This window comes from Corvus brachyrhynchos, unplaced genomic scaffold, assembly GCF_000691975.1.
Source record: "Corvus brachyrhynchos isolate BGI_N302 unplaced genomic scaffold, ASM69197v1 scaffold597, whole genome shotgun sequence".
NCBI classification, from domain to species: domain Eukaryota; kingdom Metazoa; phylum Chordata; class Aves; order Passeriformes; family Corvidae; genus Corvus; species Corvus brachyrhynchos.
The window spans coordinates 1,299,679-1,314,139 of NW_008239000.1; the positions used below are offsets into that span (position 1 = coordinate 1,299,679).

At 45.9% G+C, this 14,461-nt stretch overlaps 1 protein-coding gene across 1 annotated transcript in view; it reads left to right on the forward strand.

Moving 5' to 3' along the window:
* Positions 1 to 14,461, forward strand: part of FRAS1 (Fraser extracellular matrix complex subunit 1) — a gene marked incomplete at its 3' end in the record, with an annotated part of 113,990 nt that overhangs the window by 70,284 nt on the left and 29,245 nt on the right. The window contains 11 exon segments of the mRNA XM_017738949.1: positions 384 to 530; positions 3,388 to 3,534; positions 4,185 to 4,325; positions 4,416 to 4,556; positions 4,778 to 4,921; positions 5,490 to 5,666; positions 5,669 to 5,747; positions 6,996 to 7,080; positions 8,758 to 9,072; positions 11,479 to 11,632; positions 13,398 to 13,576. Of these exon segments, the coding sequence (XP_017594438.1) occupies positions 384 to 530; positions 3,388 to 3,534; positions 4,185 to 4,325; positions 4,416 to 4,556; positions 4,778 to 4,921; positions 5,490 to 5,666; positions 5,669 to 5,747; positions 6,996 to 7,080; positions 8,758 to 9,072; positions 11,479 to 11,632; positions 13,398 to 13,576 (1,709 nt within the window).

Consider the following 14,461-nt stretch of genomic DNA (forward strand, 5'->3'; position numbering starts at 1 on the left):
GAACTGTCAGAAAAGCACTAAATGGTTCCTACACAGACAAAGAGGATCTGACCTGAAGCTAGGTGAGAGAAAGCGTGAGAGGGAGGGACATACTTGCCCTTTTCTCACTCTTCTGTTAGACAGGTCCTGGCCAGACCCTCTAAGAGCTTTTCTTAAGGAGAGCGGAAGGTTGAAGAGAAGAGGGTAAAAAGAGAAAGAAAGGAGAGGATCCTTTCTTGTGCAGGAGGCACTGTGCTCCACTGAGGGCTTAGACTTGGCAGGAACTTCTGGTGCTCACCATCCCTACTCTCCGTCTCGGAGAGCATTTCTGCTGAAGCTTGTGGAACTTGCCCTGAGACGTGCTTTTCCTTGAACAGAAACACTGGTTTTTGCTGTCCCTGCAGGGTGCCACCCTTCATGTAAAACCTGCACTGCCGAGGGTCCCTTCTCCTGCTCTTCCTGCAACACCAGCCTGGTTCTGTCCCACACGGGCGCGTGTGCTCCGCTCTGTTCCCCGGGATACTACAGGGATGACAGGCAGACCTGCAGACGTGAGTGCCTCTCCCCCAGCCATCTCTCCTTTCCACAAGGCATTTACCAACATGTCTTTTCTTGTTCCTTTGCTCACTGTTCCTGTTGCCTGGAAAAGAAAGGTTTCAAGTGCCTAAAAACGCGATGTGAGTTGACAGAGGTGATGAGCTGCCTCAGGAGCAGAGCCTACAGCATGGTTGAAATTTGAAAACAGTTGCAGTTTTGTTATTGACCTCAAAGACAAGAGGCTTTGTGTCCTGCTGTAAAAATCTGCAGGGGCATTTGTGTAGGTTTCCCTGTGATGGATTCTGGACTTTAGGAAAACTTGGCAAGTTGAGACCAGTTTTAATCAATCCTAACTGAGGCAAACCCCCTCCTCACTGCACTACCTGCCAGCACATGCCATGGAAAACTGCACTGTAGCATTTATGTGCATTTCTCCTCATGTGAAACCCCAGGAGAAACAAGCTGGGGAAGCTTGGTAGGCACAGGCCTGACAGACCTGAGCTGATCCTAATGATCTGGTGGAATTGATCTGGTGCTAAGTTATGTTTTATCCTACCCCTGCTATCCTTTGTGAATCTCTCAGGTCCTTTCCTTTCCTTTATTATTCTGTGTTCACTCTGGCCCTGGGTTATTCCTCTCATAATTATTTGGCTTGATGTTCCAAAATGCAAAGTGGTATGGCCTAAAGATATAAAAACCAGGAAAAAGCCCTGCTTGAATCGTCCTGCTATAATACACACACCTAAAAATGAGTGAATGCTTAAGGGCTTTGGTCACTGTGAACCCAAACACTCAGATTAGTGATGTCCTGCATTACCCTGATTTAAATTCTCTGATTTATAAAATAACTCTGTTGCACTGTGAGTCCAGGTATCAGTGTCATCCTACCTAGACCCTGTTTTGTCACTGGTGAGGTCCTGTAGGAGGAAACTGATGCAGTTGTCAGCTTTACCTGCCTTTTGTTGAAATGGTTCTCTTGAAACTATTATTTCCATCTGATCAGCAGAAATGGAGACACATAGGTTCAAGGAAATAATTGGAAGGATTTGCACCACTCTTCTGTTGAGAGAGAAAAAAAAAAAAGGCTACTCAATAATAATGAAAAAAGGAAAGTAATAAAAAATAGGAGTTAAAAAAAATGGGATTCTTGCTGTCCTGGCTAGTTTGCTACAAGCTCTACAAAATACTCAGGTTTTTTTCCTGCAGTATGGATTCTCTTATTGCTTGCTGCACCAGAATATCTCCCTTCCTAATTGACATGGCCCTTTCTAATGAAAGCTTTCCTGTAGATAGCCCCTGCCTCGGGATATCAAGGTAGACCTGGAATGTTCCTGGGGCCTGCACCATTCCCGAATTTGGTTCAGGGGCTCAACTGCAAATAGATTTTTATTTTTTTGCAAGCCAATTCAGCTACTCTAATCTCCTTATTGCAAATGGCTTTTTAAGAAGTGTTTGTAATCCTTGGGGCAGGAGGCTCAAGGCTGAGTGTGTTGGATTTTTGTCATTCCAAGTGTCACTTGTGCCTTTTCAAGTGCTGCCGATAAGCCATGGAGATACAGATTGTCCCAGGCTGCTGGGAAACTGCCACTTGGAGGGCATGAAGATTGTTTAATTGGAGGTTGGCTGTTAGGCTGAGAAAATCTGGTCTCTCTTCAACATTTATTTTAGTCTCTTTGCACTTTTGAGGAACTCGGGGTTGGAATGAGGTTCAGAGAGATGCTGAGTGCACGTATGGGCTCCAGGAGATATTTTTAAACTCAATGACATCCTGGCCCAGGAACAGTGAGAAGCTTAACGAGTCCTTCATGGGCTTAAAAGTGCAGATAGGGAGTCACACTGATAAAACAAGCAGACAGGTTTGCTTCCAGATACAGTTTTTGCTTACTCTCCTGGCATGGCTCCATGGGTAGCCTGATTTCCATGGATTTAGACCTCATGTTTTACTGTATTTTTAATAGATGGTTCTTTGGAGCACTTCTAAAAAGTAGTTTTTTCATGTAGTATTCTTAAGGGAAGTAAAGCCAGAGTGGCAGCAGAGCACCTAAGAGCAGCTGCTAGATTCTTCAGGTAAACATTTTGCTAGAAATCATTTGTACATCAATAAAATACAGACCTTCTGTGACATTTTATAGAGGAGCTAAAGCAAGTAACTCTTTTGAAAAACACTGGGTTCTTGCTTCAGTGAGAGCAACGTGGGTATTTTCACATTTACTTTGATATTTGGAGGGGTTTTTTGGTTATAAAACTGTGTTTTGAATAAACATGTCAGTATTTATGACCCAAACTGTTAGTACGGCCTCCTGCAAAGTTTAGTTCCTGGACATCAACGAGGTGAGTTGAAATAGTCAACTCTAGGACTTTGATCCTAGATTTAGTAAATCCCTGACTTATTTTTTTCCTGGCACCTTTGTTGCTCCCTGCAGCTCCAGAATTTCACGCTGTGTGCAGATAAAAAGGTGGAAACGCTAAGGGAAATTAAATGGGCCTTTGGTCCCACCAAGGATTGCAGCAGTCTACTGTGCTCTCCAAATTTGTGTGTTTCCGGGTCAAAAGTCATATGAAACGCAGGTTGCATCAAGGAAATAAGAAAACAGGGACAGGGAGAGCTCTTATTTGGGGATTTGGACTCAGGGTCAATGTTTTACCGTGGCCTGAGGAGAGTAAGAAGCAGCGTGAGGGGACATTCCAGCCTGTTCCAAATGGAAAGAGACTCTACATTTTGGAGAATGTGAAAAGGAACATAACAAGCAAAAACTCTGAAGTCCCCACAGAGGACAAGAGGAGTAGCAAGGCTGCAGGACAACACCATTTTGACTTGTGCAGTCAGCTGGTGCATCGGGAATGACACTGATTTCCCTTGTCTTTCCACAGCTTGCGGCAGCCAGTGCTGGAGCTGCGACTCGGCTGCCGGCTGCACATCGTGCAGAGATCCAGCCAAGGTCCTGCTCTTTGGGGAGTGCCAGTACGAGAGCTGTGCTCAGCAGTATTACCTGGATTTTTCCAGCAAGACTTGCAGAGGTGAAAAATACATTGCTGGTTTCAAGGGGAAAAAAAAAAAAGGAAAGGAAAAAAAAGAAATAAATAAGAAATAAATACAAGTGCCTTGGCTAAGAATCCGTTCCATGGCAGCGGGAGCTGTGCAGGTGGCCTGCCTTAAAAAGGCTGTAGGAAGGGGGAAATTGTTCAGTGACAGGTTGCTTGCAAGGTTTCTGCAGTTTTTTTCTCTTTTTGGGCAGCCTGCTGTCACATACTTGAGCCTTTCAGTGGAACAAGATTATTGCAGATCGCTCTCTTGTAAATGATTTTGTAACTGAGCCAGCAAAGTTTTCAGGGGTCAGGTCCAGCAATTCGTTTAGTCACGGGTCAGCTGATAACGAGTGAGCTTGCCAGGATAAGTCTCTTTTAGGGTGTTTATCTGGCCTCCTGTACATACCTGTCTCTCTCTCTGTCTTATTAAATCCTGCATCACTGAATGGCTGCAGAAACAGCAGTTTGGAGTGATTTAAAAGACACGTGACTTGAAAAATTTCCAGAACTCCCCAGCAGAGTGTTCCATAATGGCAATAAGTGATATATTCCCACAGCTTGTAGATCCCAGGTGCTAAGCCCTTGTGCAGGGTGAGCACCCCAGAAAGGGCTGCCCTGAACTGATTTTTGTTTTCTTCCAGAGTGTGACTGGAGCTGTAATGCCTGCAAAGGTCCCCAAAGGACTGACTGCCTGCAGTGCATGGAGGGCCACGTTCTCCATGAAGGAGCTTGTGTGGAAGAGTGCCCTCCAGCTTTTTTCCGGGAATCAGACACGTGCCAGAGTGAGTTTTTATGGAGCATTACTTCCAACGTGTTGCCCTGCTTGTCTCCCAAGAGCTGTCGAGCTGAACTCTTTGCATGTGTCTCTTTAGGGTGTGATCAACCCTGCCTTCAGTGCCACCAAGCAGACAAGTGCAGCCTTTGCCCAGCCCCGTTTTTCCTCCTGGGCAGTCTTTGTGTTCCCAAATGTGGGCAGAGATACTATGCAGACGAGGCACAGCGCAAGTGCACAGGTAAGCACAGCGAGCTTGGTGCAGGGACCATGGTCAAATGAGGAAGGAACTTCTTACCAACTCTTATCTCAACACTTTGCCCCTCATTTTGACTCTTTTTGTCAGGTAGGTAAGACACACAGAGTGGTGCTTCTGCTCTGACCCCGGGGACAGCTCTGCACACCAGTGGCCGCGTTGGTTTTGCAGTGCCTCAGTGGGGCTGTGCTTTCCACCCCATGCAGCTTGTCCTCCCGGATGCCTGGAGTGTGACAGTGGCAGCCTCTGCCACCTCTGTGACAGCACCACGTTTCTGAGGAATAAGATCTGTGTTTCTGCCTGTGGCCAGGGTTTCTATGGCAATACACGGACCAGAGAGTGTGAAGAAGGTGAGTGTCTCTCAAGATAAAGTGGCCGAGCTGACAGGCTCCTAGCAGCGGATTTTAAAGCCAGGAGACGTGTTCATTCAGTCACATTTTTGGAATTCAGTTCTGTGCAGTTTCGTGGTGGCTGTTGAAAGCCAGCAGCTCTTTTTCTCCAACGTTTTGGTTTCATAAGATGTGCATATACATGGCTTTCTAAGTGAAGGTACCTGGTTAGGTGTGCAGGCACATGTTTGCAGCAGCATCATTTATCATCAGTGTAAAACCAGTGACAAAATATCTTGGGGAAATCCCTTCTTGAATCAAGTTTAGTTGTTACTTATCCTTTCTTTATTCTAAATGACTATTGACTAGACTCTCTGCAGGACAAGCCAGAGTGTGCCGGCTTTCAATTCTGTGATGGGGAAATCAAGGTGGGAAGTGATTTGCCAAAGTCATCGTGGGGATTGGGATGGATTGCAGTCCACCTGGGTCAGGAATGAGCAGGGCACCCAAAAAATAGTGGTGACAAGCATGATGCCAACACAGCCCATGGTGATTCCTGCCGTAACACTTCTCCCTTCTTTCCCTTCAGCCAGCAGGCATCCCTTGAGCTCCCGTGTGAGCAGCACCCTCACGGTGGGCATTGGCGGGGTGCAGCCCCTAGACCTGTCCTTGCTGGGCGTGTGTGATCCGGCCGGTGCCTCGGGCCGGCTGCTGTTCCATGTGGACAGCATTCCCTCCACTGGCCGGCTGGGGCTGCTGCTGGGCGGGGCGGGGGGGGCGCCGCCTTCAGCTGCAGGGACGTGCGGGAGAGGAGGGTCCGCTTCATGCACGGCAAAGAGGAGCCCAGGTGACTGGAGGGAAGCTTTTTTCTGAGCTCTTGCCTCACAAAAAAATTCTTGTATCTTGAGAACAGGTGTTTCCTTCTTCCTTGGAAGCATTCCTACAGGGAAGCATGCTTCCCACTGCTGCTAAATCAACTACCAACATACTTAACGCTGTACCACAGTGTAACTGGTGGTGCAAAACTTCTCCGTTCATGGTAGAAGAGGTCACTGTGACCCAGCTCCCAAACCTGTTGTACTTTTGGGGTGCAGGAATCTGTTCCATCTTGAGGATACTCAGCTGAGAGATAAAACTGGCATATTAGTCTGATTCTTAGCACAATTTCTTTATACTGTTAGGTAGAGGCTCAAGTGATGTCACTGCTGTGCTCTCTGGCAGAGTTTGCCTTCAGCCATTCCTTGTTTGCCTCCAGTATGAGCTCTGTTAGTACCCTGGAATAATTAGTGGTGATTAGTAGCTGGCACAGCTCACACTGCAAGGATGTAGCAAGGAAGCAGATTGTTCCTGCAGCCAGGCAATAAGCCAGCCATTCCACTCCTGATTTGCATCACCATAAAGCCTTGGCACTAGAGTGACATTGGTGGAATTGTTCTAAATTTCTGGCTGCATAAATCAGGGAGGTCTTTGATCTAAATAAGATCTAAAGAAGACTTTCAGGGTGTCCTGATGCCAAGGGTTAGCTGGTGTTCACCAGACTTCAGGCGTATGTTCCTATATCCTGCTTTTTTTTTTTAGTCTGCCTGGTAGCCACCCTGAAATGTCAGCGTCTTCTCTTGAGAAACAAAGCTACTTTATTACTGAATATTACTCTATTTATTATTTATACTGTTACTTAAAACTTCAAAGTGTTTGGGTGGCATCACTGAAAAGTAAATGGGAAGGAAAAATCCTGGCAAGTCCTGAAGCCAGATAAGTGACATTTTTCTTTAGCGGCAAGTGGCTGACATTTAGAATTGGCACTTTATCTTGGAGATGCCATCCAATGTAGATAACATTACTTAAAGGGAGATGAGGGTATACATATATATATATATTACACAGCTAAAGGTGTTTTATTACCTGTTGTGACTGTTGTGAATCTTCAAGAAAAAATACTATAAAAACATAATTGAAGAAAACTTGAGCTAAAGCTTCTGTCACTGAGCTAGTCATTTCTGCTGAATATATAATATGCTTGTCATTATCGAGTCCTGGAAGAGCACTTCATTAATTTATATTATCCTGTATTTTGGCTTGCTGGGGACCTGTTTAGGAAAGGACAGTTTTCCTTGAAGGTCAGTGATCAAGGGTCATTCTCCCACTCTGAGGTGATCAACATTCAAGCATTCTCAACACAGGTAACGTAACAAAGCCTGGAAACAACCCCAAATTTTGTACCATTTGGAGCCCTTGTTTCTTGCAGGGATATCACAGGAGCTGGGCAGAACTTGAGCAGGTGTTCAGATCAGGCAAACTGCACTCAACTCTCCCTTAGGGGCGGCAGCCAAGAGTCAGATGGAGGAAAGGGACTTGGGGAATTGACTGGAGAAGTTGGCCTGTGTCATTTTGCTTGTGCAGGGAGTTGCAGCTGTGCAATCATAGAGCAATTATCAGCGAGAGCTAAGGAGTCCCTGCTGCTCCAATTATCCTTTGGATCTGCTGATGCTCCAGTTCAGCCTCTTGCTGCGGGGCAATTGGGCCAGGATTGATCCCAATGGCAGGGAAGCTTTGACACTCAAGTTCAATGCTCTGTTCTAGGACAGCTGGGAATTAAATCAGCATGAGCTATTTCAAGTGTGTCTCTTAAAACTTCTCACTGCTTCTTGCCAAGTGTCTGTGTCTCCTGTATTACTGTTGTTTAAAGTCTGGGGCACAGTACATTGGTCTCACCCCAGAGGGGTACAGACACCTTAATGGGGGCCAGGTCTCCAGGGAGGCTTTGCAGCTTGCACTGAGCTTTTTCCAGTGTGGAAAGCTCAGTCAGAAGTTGGGGCTACTTGACATATCCTTACAAATAGAGACCTTGAAGTGCAAAAGAGAATCTGCTACTCTTAAAGCCCATTTACATCCTCAGAGGGGCACCGAATGACTTGACAGAACTCTTTCAGTGCTGGCTCCTTCCTGCCTCCAAGCCTGGCTTAGCCTCCATCCTCACCACGAGTCATTTATATTCCATATTAGTCATTCCCATAACTTCTGGAAATTAGAAGTGCTCTAGTTTGTCCTTTAGACTAAGACAAACTGTGGGTTTTGATCCATGTGTATATTGATTCTGGCTGGTGCTGAGATCTTGGCTCAGCCTAATCTCTCGTTTACCTCAGTAGGACGTTCACCTAAGTAAGAGCTGCAGTCACTGCCCCAGAATACATAAGTGGGGTTTAATGATAGGAATTTTGCCTGTCGATCCCTAATAACCCAGGGAAGTCGTGCACAGGTGAGGTGGCAGCAGCGGCTCCCTGATGAATGTTCCCAGGGCTTTGACTTTGTCTCTGCGGGATCGCCTCCCTCCTGGGGCAGTGCATTACCCGTGGCAAATGATGTTTATTGGGATCAATGGAGACTGCAGATTGAAACTTTCTTGATGACAAAGAACTGGAGAACTAATTTAAACCAGCAGAAATATGGCCTCTAGCAGATCTTTGGTATAACTTGAATAAGGCTGTGGGGAGTGTTGGAAATGAAATAAATACTGATGATGAAGACACCCAGTTTTGCTGTCATCTCCAAAGGCTAATGAAGATCAGCTAGAGTCAGATGCTTTCTATATAAAGGTCCTAAGTTTTTGCCTTTTCTAAGCCTAATGTGGCATGAGCATCTTCTTTTCATGTGACTAATTCATTTTAAATGCTAAATATTGTTAGATCTGCCCACCGGGGGAAAAGGTGTGGAGAGTGATTCTCTGCTGCTAAGAAATAGGAGATTTTCAGGGATGAAATGAGCTGATGTCCTTATCCCCAAACTTTTAATTCCAGCCCTTAATCATGATCCAGTCTCCCAGGTTCAGCAAACACCTCAGAGCTGGTTTTGTGTTTCAGGCCCCGTACGTGTTCAGGAACGAGCCCCTCCTTGTTGGCAGGGGGGAAACCGGGATGATATCGGAGCTGGTGCTTGGCGTGGGGGACAGTGACAATCCTCAGGACGTGGTGCTGATGGTTTTGGAGCCTCCACGCCACGGGAAGCTGCTCGGGCCCCCTGGGGACTCCGGCACCTTCCGCCTGGCTGACCTGGCGGGCGGGCGGCTGCGCTACGCCCACGATGGCTCCGATAGCCGGCAGGACACGGCTCTGCTGCAAGTGAGCGACGGGTACCACTTCCAGAACGTCCTGCTCCACATCAGGATTGCTCCCAAGGTATGCGCTGGCACGTGAACCCTGGCAGGCAGATTGGGAGTGTGGAGAAGTACCACTCTGTCCCTGAGGTGTCACTAATGCTGAGTTACCGACAGGAGAAAGTAGTGGATTGATTGGGTTTTGGAGGTGACCCGAATTTTTGGTTTGCAACAGCTGAAGTTGTGCAGCTTTGACGATTTAAAGTCCGTAGTTATTTGATGAAAGGTAATAAACTGTAACAAAACAGAAGGAGAAAGAGCTGAAAATGTCTTCATCCCTTATTAATGTGAAAGAGTAACAAAAAGTAGAGCTGTCGTTAGAGCTGTCAGTAGGGAAGGCCACAGTTGGCAGTCTTTTATGTAGAGATCTGACACAGTGCCTTCGAGTTCTGCCCCTTGGAAAGGAGTTAGGAGGAGATGACGTTGCCCCTCTTTCGTCCTCTCTGCTGTGTTAGATGTCTTTCACAGCACCTTGGGCAAGAAAATGTGAAGGGAGCTTTGCGAGCACTCCGTGCCTCTGTGGAGTTCAGCACAAGAGGCACTGATCCCTTTTGGACCCTGCAGGTTCTCCTAAAGCTACAGTAGTAATTAATGTTAATTAGTGCCACGACTCACACAGCAGTCTGGGGATGAAAAAGGGATTGCTTTCAAGGCTGGTGCTGTCATTACACTCCTGGAATAAGAGGAACCCTGCCTGTGGTTTCTTCACCCAGATCGCTTCCATGGCCCTAAGGAGCCTGAATAGGATCAGAAGGAGTGTGAAAATGCTTGGACACCACTCTGTGTTGTTTGTAACACCTTTTTTTTTTCACCACTCTTGATTAAGCAGGTTCTTGTAAATGCCAGTGAGGGTGAATTGCTGAGAGTAGTTTCTTTTATTATCCTGTTTTGTGCTTCCTTGTGTCTCCGTATCATTCCACGTTTCTCTGTGCAGCACTTGACTACAGAGAAGAAGGGAGGTGGTGACAGAGGTGAGAGCAGAGCAGCTTTTAGGGCTTTTTCCAGTCCCTTTGGTTGCTAATGGCTGCTTTTCCCATGCAGGCCCTTTGCTGGAACTGTTGCAGTATGAACAGAGACATGGAAGCCTGTCTTTTCTGAGAGGCCAGGGGGAACACAGAAAAAAGGGCAAAAGATGCTTATTTTAGGGCCACCCCAGACCTCTAGAGATCCAGCTAAAAGAGGTCTCCAAGGTATTTGCAAGGCAGATGACCCTGCCCTACCTGGGAGCAGGTAGCTGACGCACGGACCGGGGAGTTTGTGAGCCTCCCTGGGCTGTCTGAAAACACTTTTCCTGGGCTGGGAATTCATTCATGTTAAATGTAATTTTAAAATAGATTACCAAGCAAAAAGGGTTGTCTCATGAGTCTGTTCTTATTAACAAGCAGCATCAAAGCCATGTGGGAATGGTATTACAACGTGCTGGATGGGTTTGATGTGGCCAGTGAAGGAACATTCAGTCATTTAGTGACCTAAAAGCTGAAGGTTTCCATGTTTGTAACAAAGCCACAGTGTAAGTGGAGTACAAATTAGGTGGGTGCACAGCAGACATGTCAAAAAGGAGGTGGGAAATCATCCTTTAATGTGATTCCTTTCCACAAATATCTTTTTAGCTCTCTCCCCTGTCTCTGTGACAGAGATCCAGAAGAACACAGCAATGAGTCATTTATCAGTTTGGGGACTGATTATGCAGAGTAGTAAATGAGGAGGAAGGTGATCCCTTAGATGGAGTAGTCAGGATTTTGACTGATCACACAGGTCAAGGTGACCTGCAGCCACAGCCAGTTTCTAGGTGAATGTGCAGAAATCCAGCAAAGAAGTCCCATTTACAGCAGCTGGGGTTATAAGAAAGAACCATGGCATAGAAGAGGTCACAGGGATTTTGGTGACCCGTCCAACAGAGCAAATTAGAGCCAAAGAGGGCTGATGTAATCCTTGAATGCCAGAGTAGTGTTGCTGAAATCAATGGAAACTGTAGTGAAACCACTACTGCAATCCAGTCCTGACAACCACATTTCAGGAAGCTTAAATTAATATTGGATAAATATTCATTTGAAAGAAAAAAAAAGCCACAGGAATAGTTTGAAGGTTAGGAAACCCACCAAATAGCAAAAGGCTGGTGGATGCTCAGAGAGAATGAGGATGGTGGTAAAAGACTAAATTTTGGAGGGAGACTCAGGTCAGGAAGGTTTAGGGTCAGCAGCAGGAAATTAGAAATTAGAGGACAAGATCAGTCCTACAGGCTGGGAATTGGGCCTGAGGGATACAGATGAAGGATCCACAACCATTTCTTCAAGCAGACAACCAGGATGGAATGCATAAGAAATCCCAGAATACTCTCCTTGATCCTTTTCTCTTGAAAGTCTGTTTCCATCAGAGCAGCATTGCTGACGTTCCCGTCGGCCTTTTCCTGCTGTCCCCCTGCCTGCAGAGCGACAGGAGCCCTCGGCTGGTGACCAACTCCATGGTCTGGGTGCCCCAGGGAGGCATGCTCCAGATCTCCAAGACAATCCTGCACGCCGAGCTGCCCGGTGCCCGGGACTCCGACATCACCTACACCATCACCAAGGACCAGCCCAGACACGGTAAATCCCTCTGGAGCTCTGCTGGCAAAGAGCAGCACCCTTCCATGGTGTGTTGTGCACAACCAGTAGCATTTGGGGGAATATTTCCTTAGAATGGCACGCTGGGTAAGTGCTGCTAACCTCATCTTTTTCCACTTCTAACGGGCATACAAAATAACAAAGCACTTTTGCCCTTCCTGATCATCTGTGTTTCTCCAGTGGTAGTGGAATCCTGGCGTATTTACAGCCCTGAGAGAGCAGAATCTTACTGCCAAAAGATAATCCTCCACAGTGAAGGTCTAGTTTGCGGAGCACAGAGTAATATCTACCTCTACAAACTGCTGAGGAAATGTTTGCCTTGAAGAGTTCCCTACATTCCCTGACGTTTGATTTAATTTGTCCCAGAGGAAGGGGTTGCCAGCAGAAACAGGAATATTTGGTGATGTTTGGATCTGTAGATAGTTAGTGTCCCCAAATTCCTTTTGAGAGGTTCTGAGCTCAGCTCTCAGAGCAGTGACTTTCACCAGCAACCCCGTGCTTAGGGAGGATCTTCTGGGCACAGGGTAAGGGGGAGTGTGGAGGGTTCTGGGATTTGAGACTGAGCGATAAATGGAGAAAAATGGGATGAAAAAGAGAAGGTGTCATGTGGAGGGAAAGGAAATATGGAAGAAGAGAAAAATGGTTTTTTCCTACTCAGCATCACTATTTTCTTCATGAAAACCGTGTCTTCGAATAACATATTTTGCACTTCTAAGAAATGACACCACATTTAATTTGCTGTGCTGGAGAAAATTAGAGGATCCCTCTAGCAACATCCATGCTTTTTTTTTCCTTTTGCTGTGAGGACAGGCTGGTTTCCATAACAGATGCCAGCACCTGATGGAAGCAGAGATTATGTGAGTTTTGCAGTTTAGAAGAGAAGTAATTAATTTGTATTCCCCCTTTAGTTTTCTGCAGATGAAGGTCTGTCTTCTCGTTTTTAATAAGCATTTACATGAAAACAGGAATTTTTCCCTGAGGAGCTTGTCTCCTGCTGCCTAAGCCTAACTAAAATTTATAATCCTGCGTTTGTATCACCATAATTATCTCTACTGTGATTAATTGCAGTAATATAAACAGGTTTGTAGCTGCAGGTGAGGAAGAAGCAGCAGAAGTCAATGATCTCCAAAATTTTATCTAAAATACTGTTTTGCAGAAAGGGAGGGAAAAAATAAGAGAGAGAGAAATGTGGAGAATTGGTCCTGAATCCAGGAGGGCTTATCTGCCTAACTTAGTCTGTGACTAATGGGAAAGATAATCCTACCTGTAGAAAAGATATAATTTGATTTTTAGCTTTTTAGGGGAACTCCCATGAGCAAAACTGTAAGATTTGGAGTGTAATTAGGGCACCGATAAAGGAATTTTAGCCCAGAGTTCAATGATCGGATGGAAGTGTGATATTTCATCTTGCTGAATTACTCTTTTTGTTGCTCCAGCTTTTCAAGGGTGGTTTGGGGAAATGAAATGGGAGAACTTATGATGGATGTTTCACATAACAGAATGATTAATTACCAGTCAGCAGAATTATCAACCCGTTTAATGGAATTAATTAACAAGATTTCCCAATGTCGCTGGGATGTCTCAAGGTCTGCTGATGGCTTTTGGGAACTCTGCTAGTATTTCTGTCACTTAACACTGCATGGAAAAAAGCTCTGGCTGGGCGGGCATTTGCCTTGGCTGCTCCTTAGTCGGTGCAAAGGCACCTCTTGCTCCCTGTGTTCTCCCAAGTTCCTCTTCGCTTTCCCAGGGGAAGTGGTGCTGCTGGTCCCGATGCCAGCAGACGGCCCGGCAGACTCCTGGCAGCTTTTACCTGATGGAAGAGCAGCCTCACCCACCACCTCCTTCACCCAGCAGGACATCAGTGATGGCATCGTGTGGTACAGGCACTCTGGAGCTGAAGTAGAGAGTGACTCCTTCCAATTCCAGGTATTCCTCATCACGTTCCTGGAAAGATCACGTGGCAGTTCTCTGGGGTTTCTCCACTTGTGTCTTGTGATTCCGGGTTTTAAAAATGACACAAACATGTCTGTAAATACATACTGGCAAATACACCATCCCCTCATAAAACCCATCATATTTACACCAAGTGAAAAACGTTGCAAGTGCCTTTTTAAAAATGGTGTGTTTTGCGAGCCCCAGAGGCACACAACCCTTGGTTTCTAAGCTAATAATTTAATTTTGGCTTCAGAGCCCTTTGTCTTGCAAACAGACCAAAAGGTAGAAATACTCCCCAGCAGCTGGGAAACTAAAATAAATCCCCACTCCCCGCAGGTTTAAGAGCTGTAAAATTCCTCAGACAGGTCCTTGCTGTTTGCTGGGAGGGTTTCACAGCCTCCTGTAACTAAGCCTACGTGAACACTAACATGCAGTGTTTGTTACATCTGGTTTACAAGGCAGAAGCAATTACTGTAGCACCGGAGAGGCAATTAAGGTAATTTCTAAAGTAATTAACATAAGTGATAATGAGGAATTTGTGAGCGTCAGTGGTGAACAAGCTAATCTTTGGCTTAATTGCTGCATTCCTCTTACAGACGATGCATTTTGCATGAGTTGAGTGTTTGGGTTTACCATCTCGGAGCAGCAGCAATAATTGTACAGAGAACTAAGAAAGGGAGCTGGGAATACCTGGTCACATCAGGAGACCATGGCACACCCCTGTCCAAGCCTCGAACCTTGGGCTGGGACATTTCAGGGCCAACATGTTGTTTTCATCAGTATTAGGACAGAGCAGGTGGCGCAGCAAATGGCTAAAATGACATCATTCCTTTCATCAGAACTTGCATTTTTATGCATTTTCTAGAAATAAAGCTT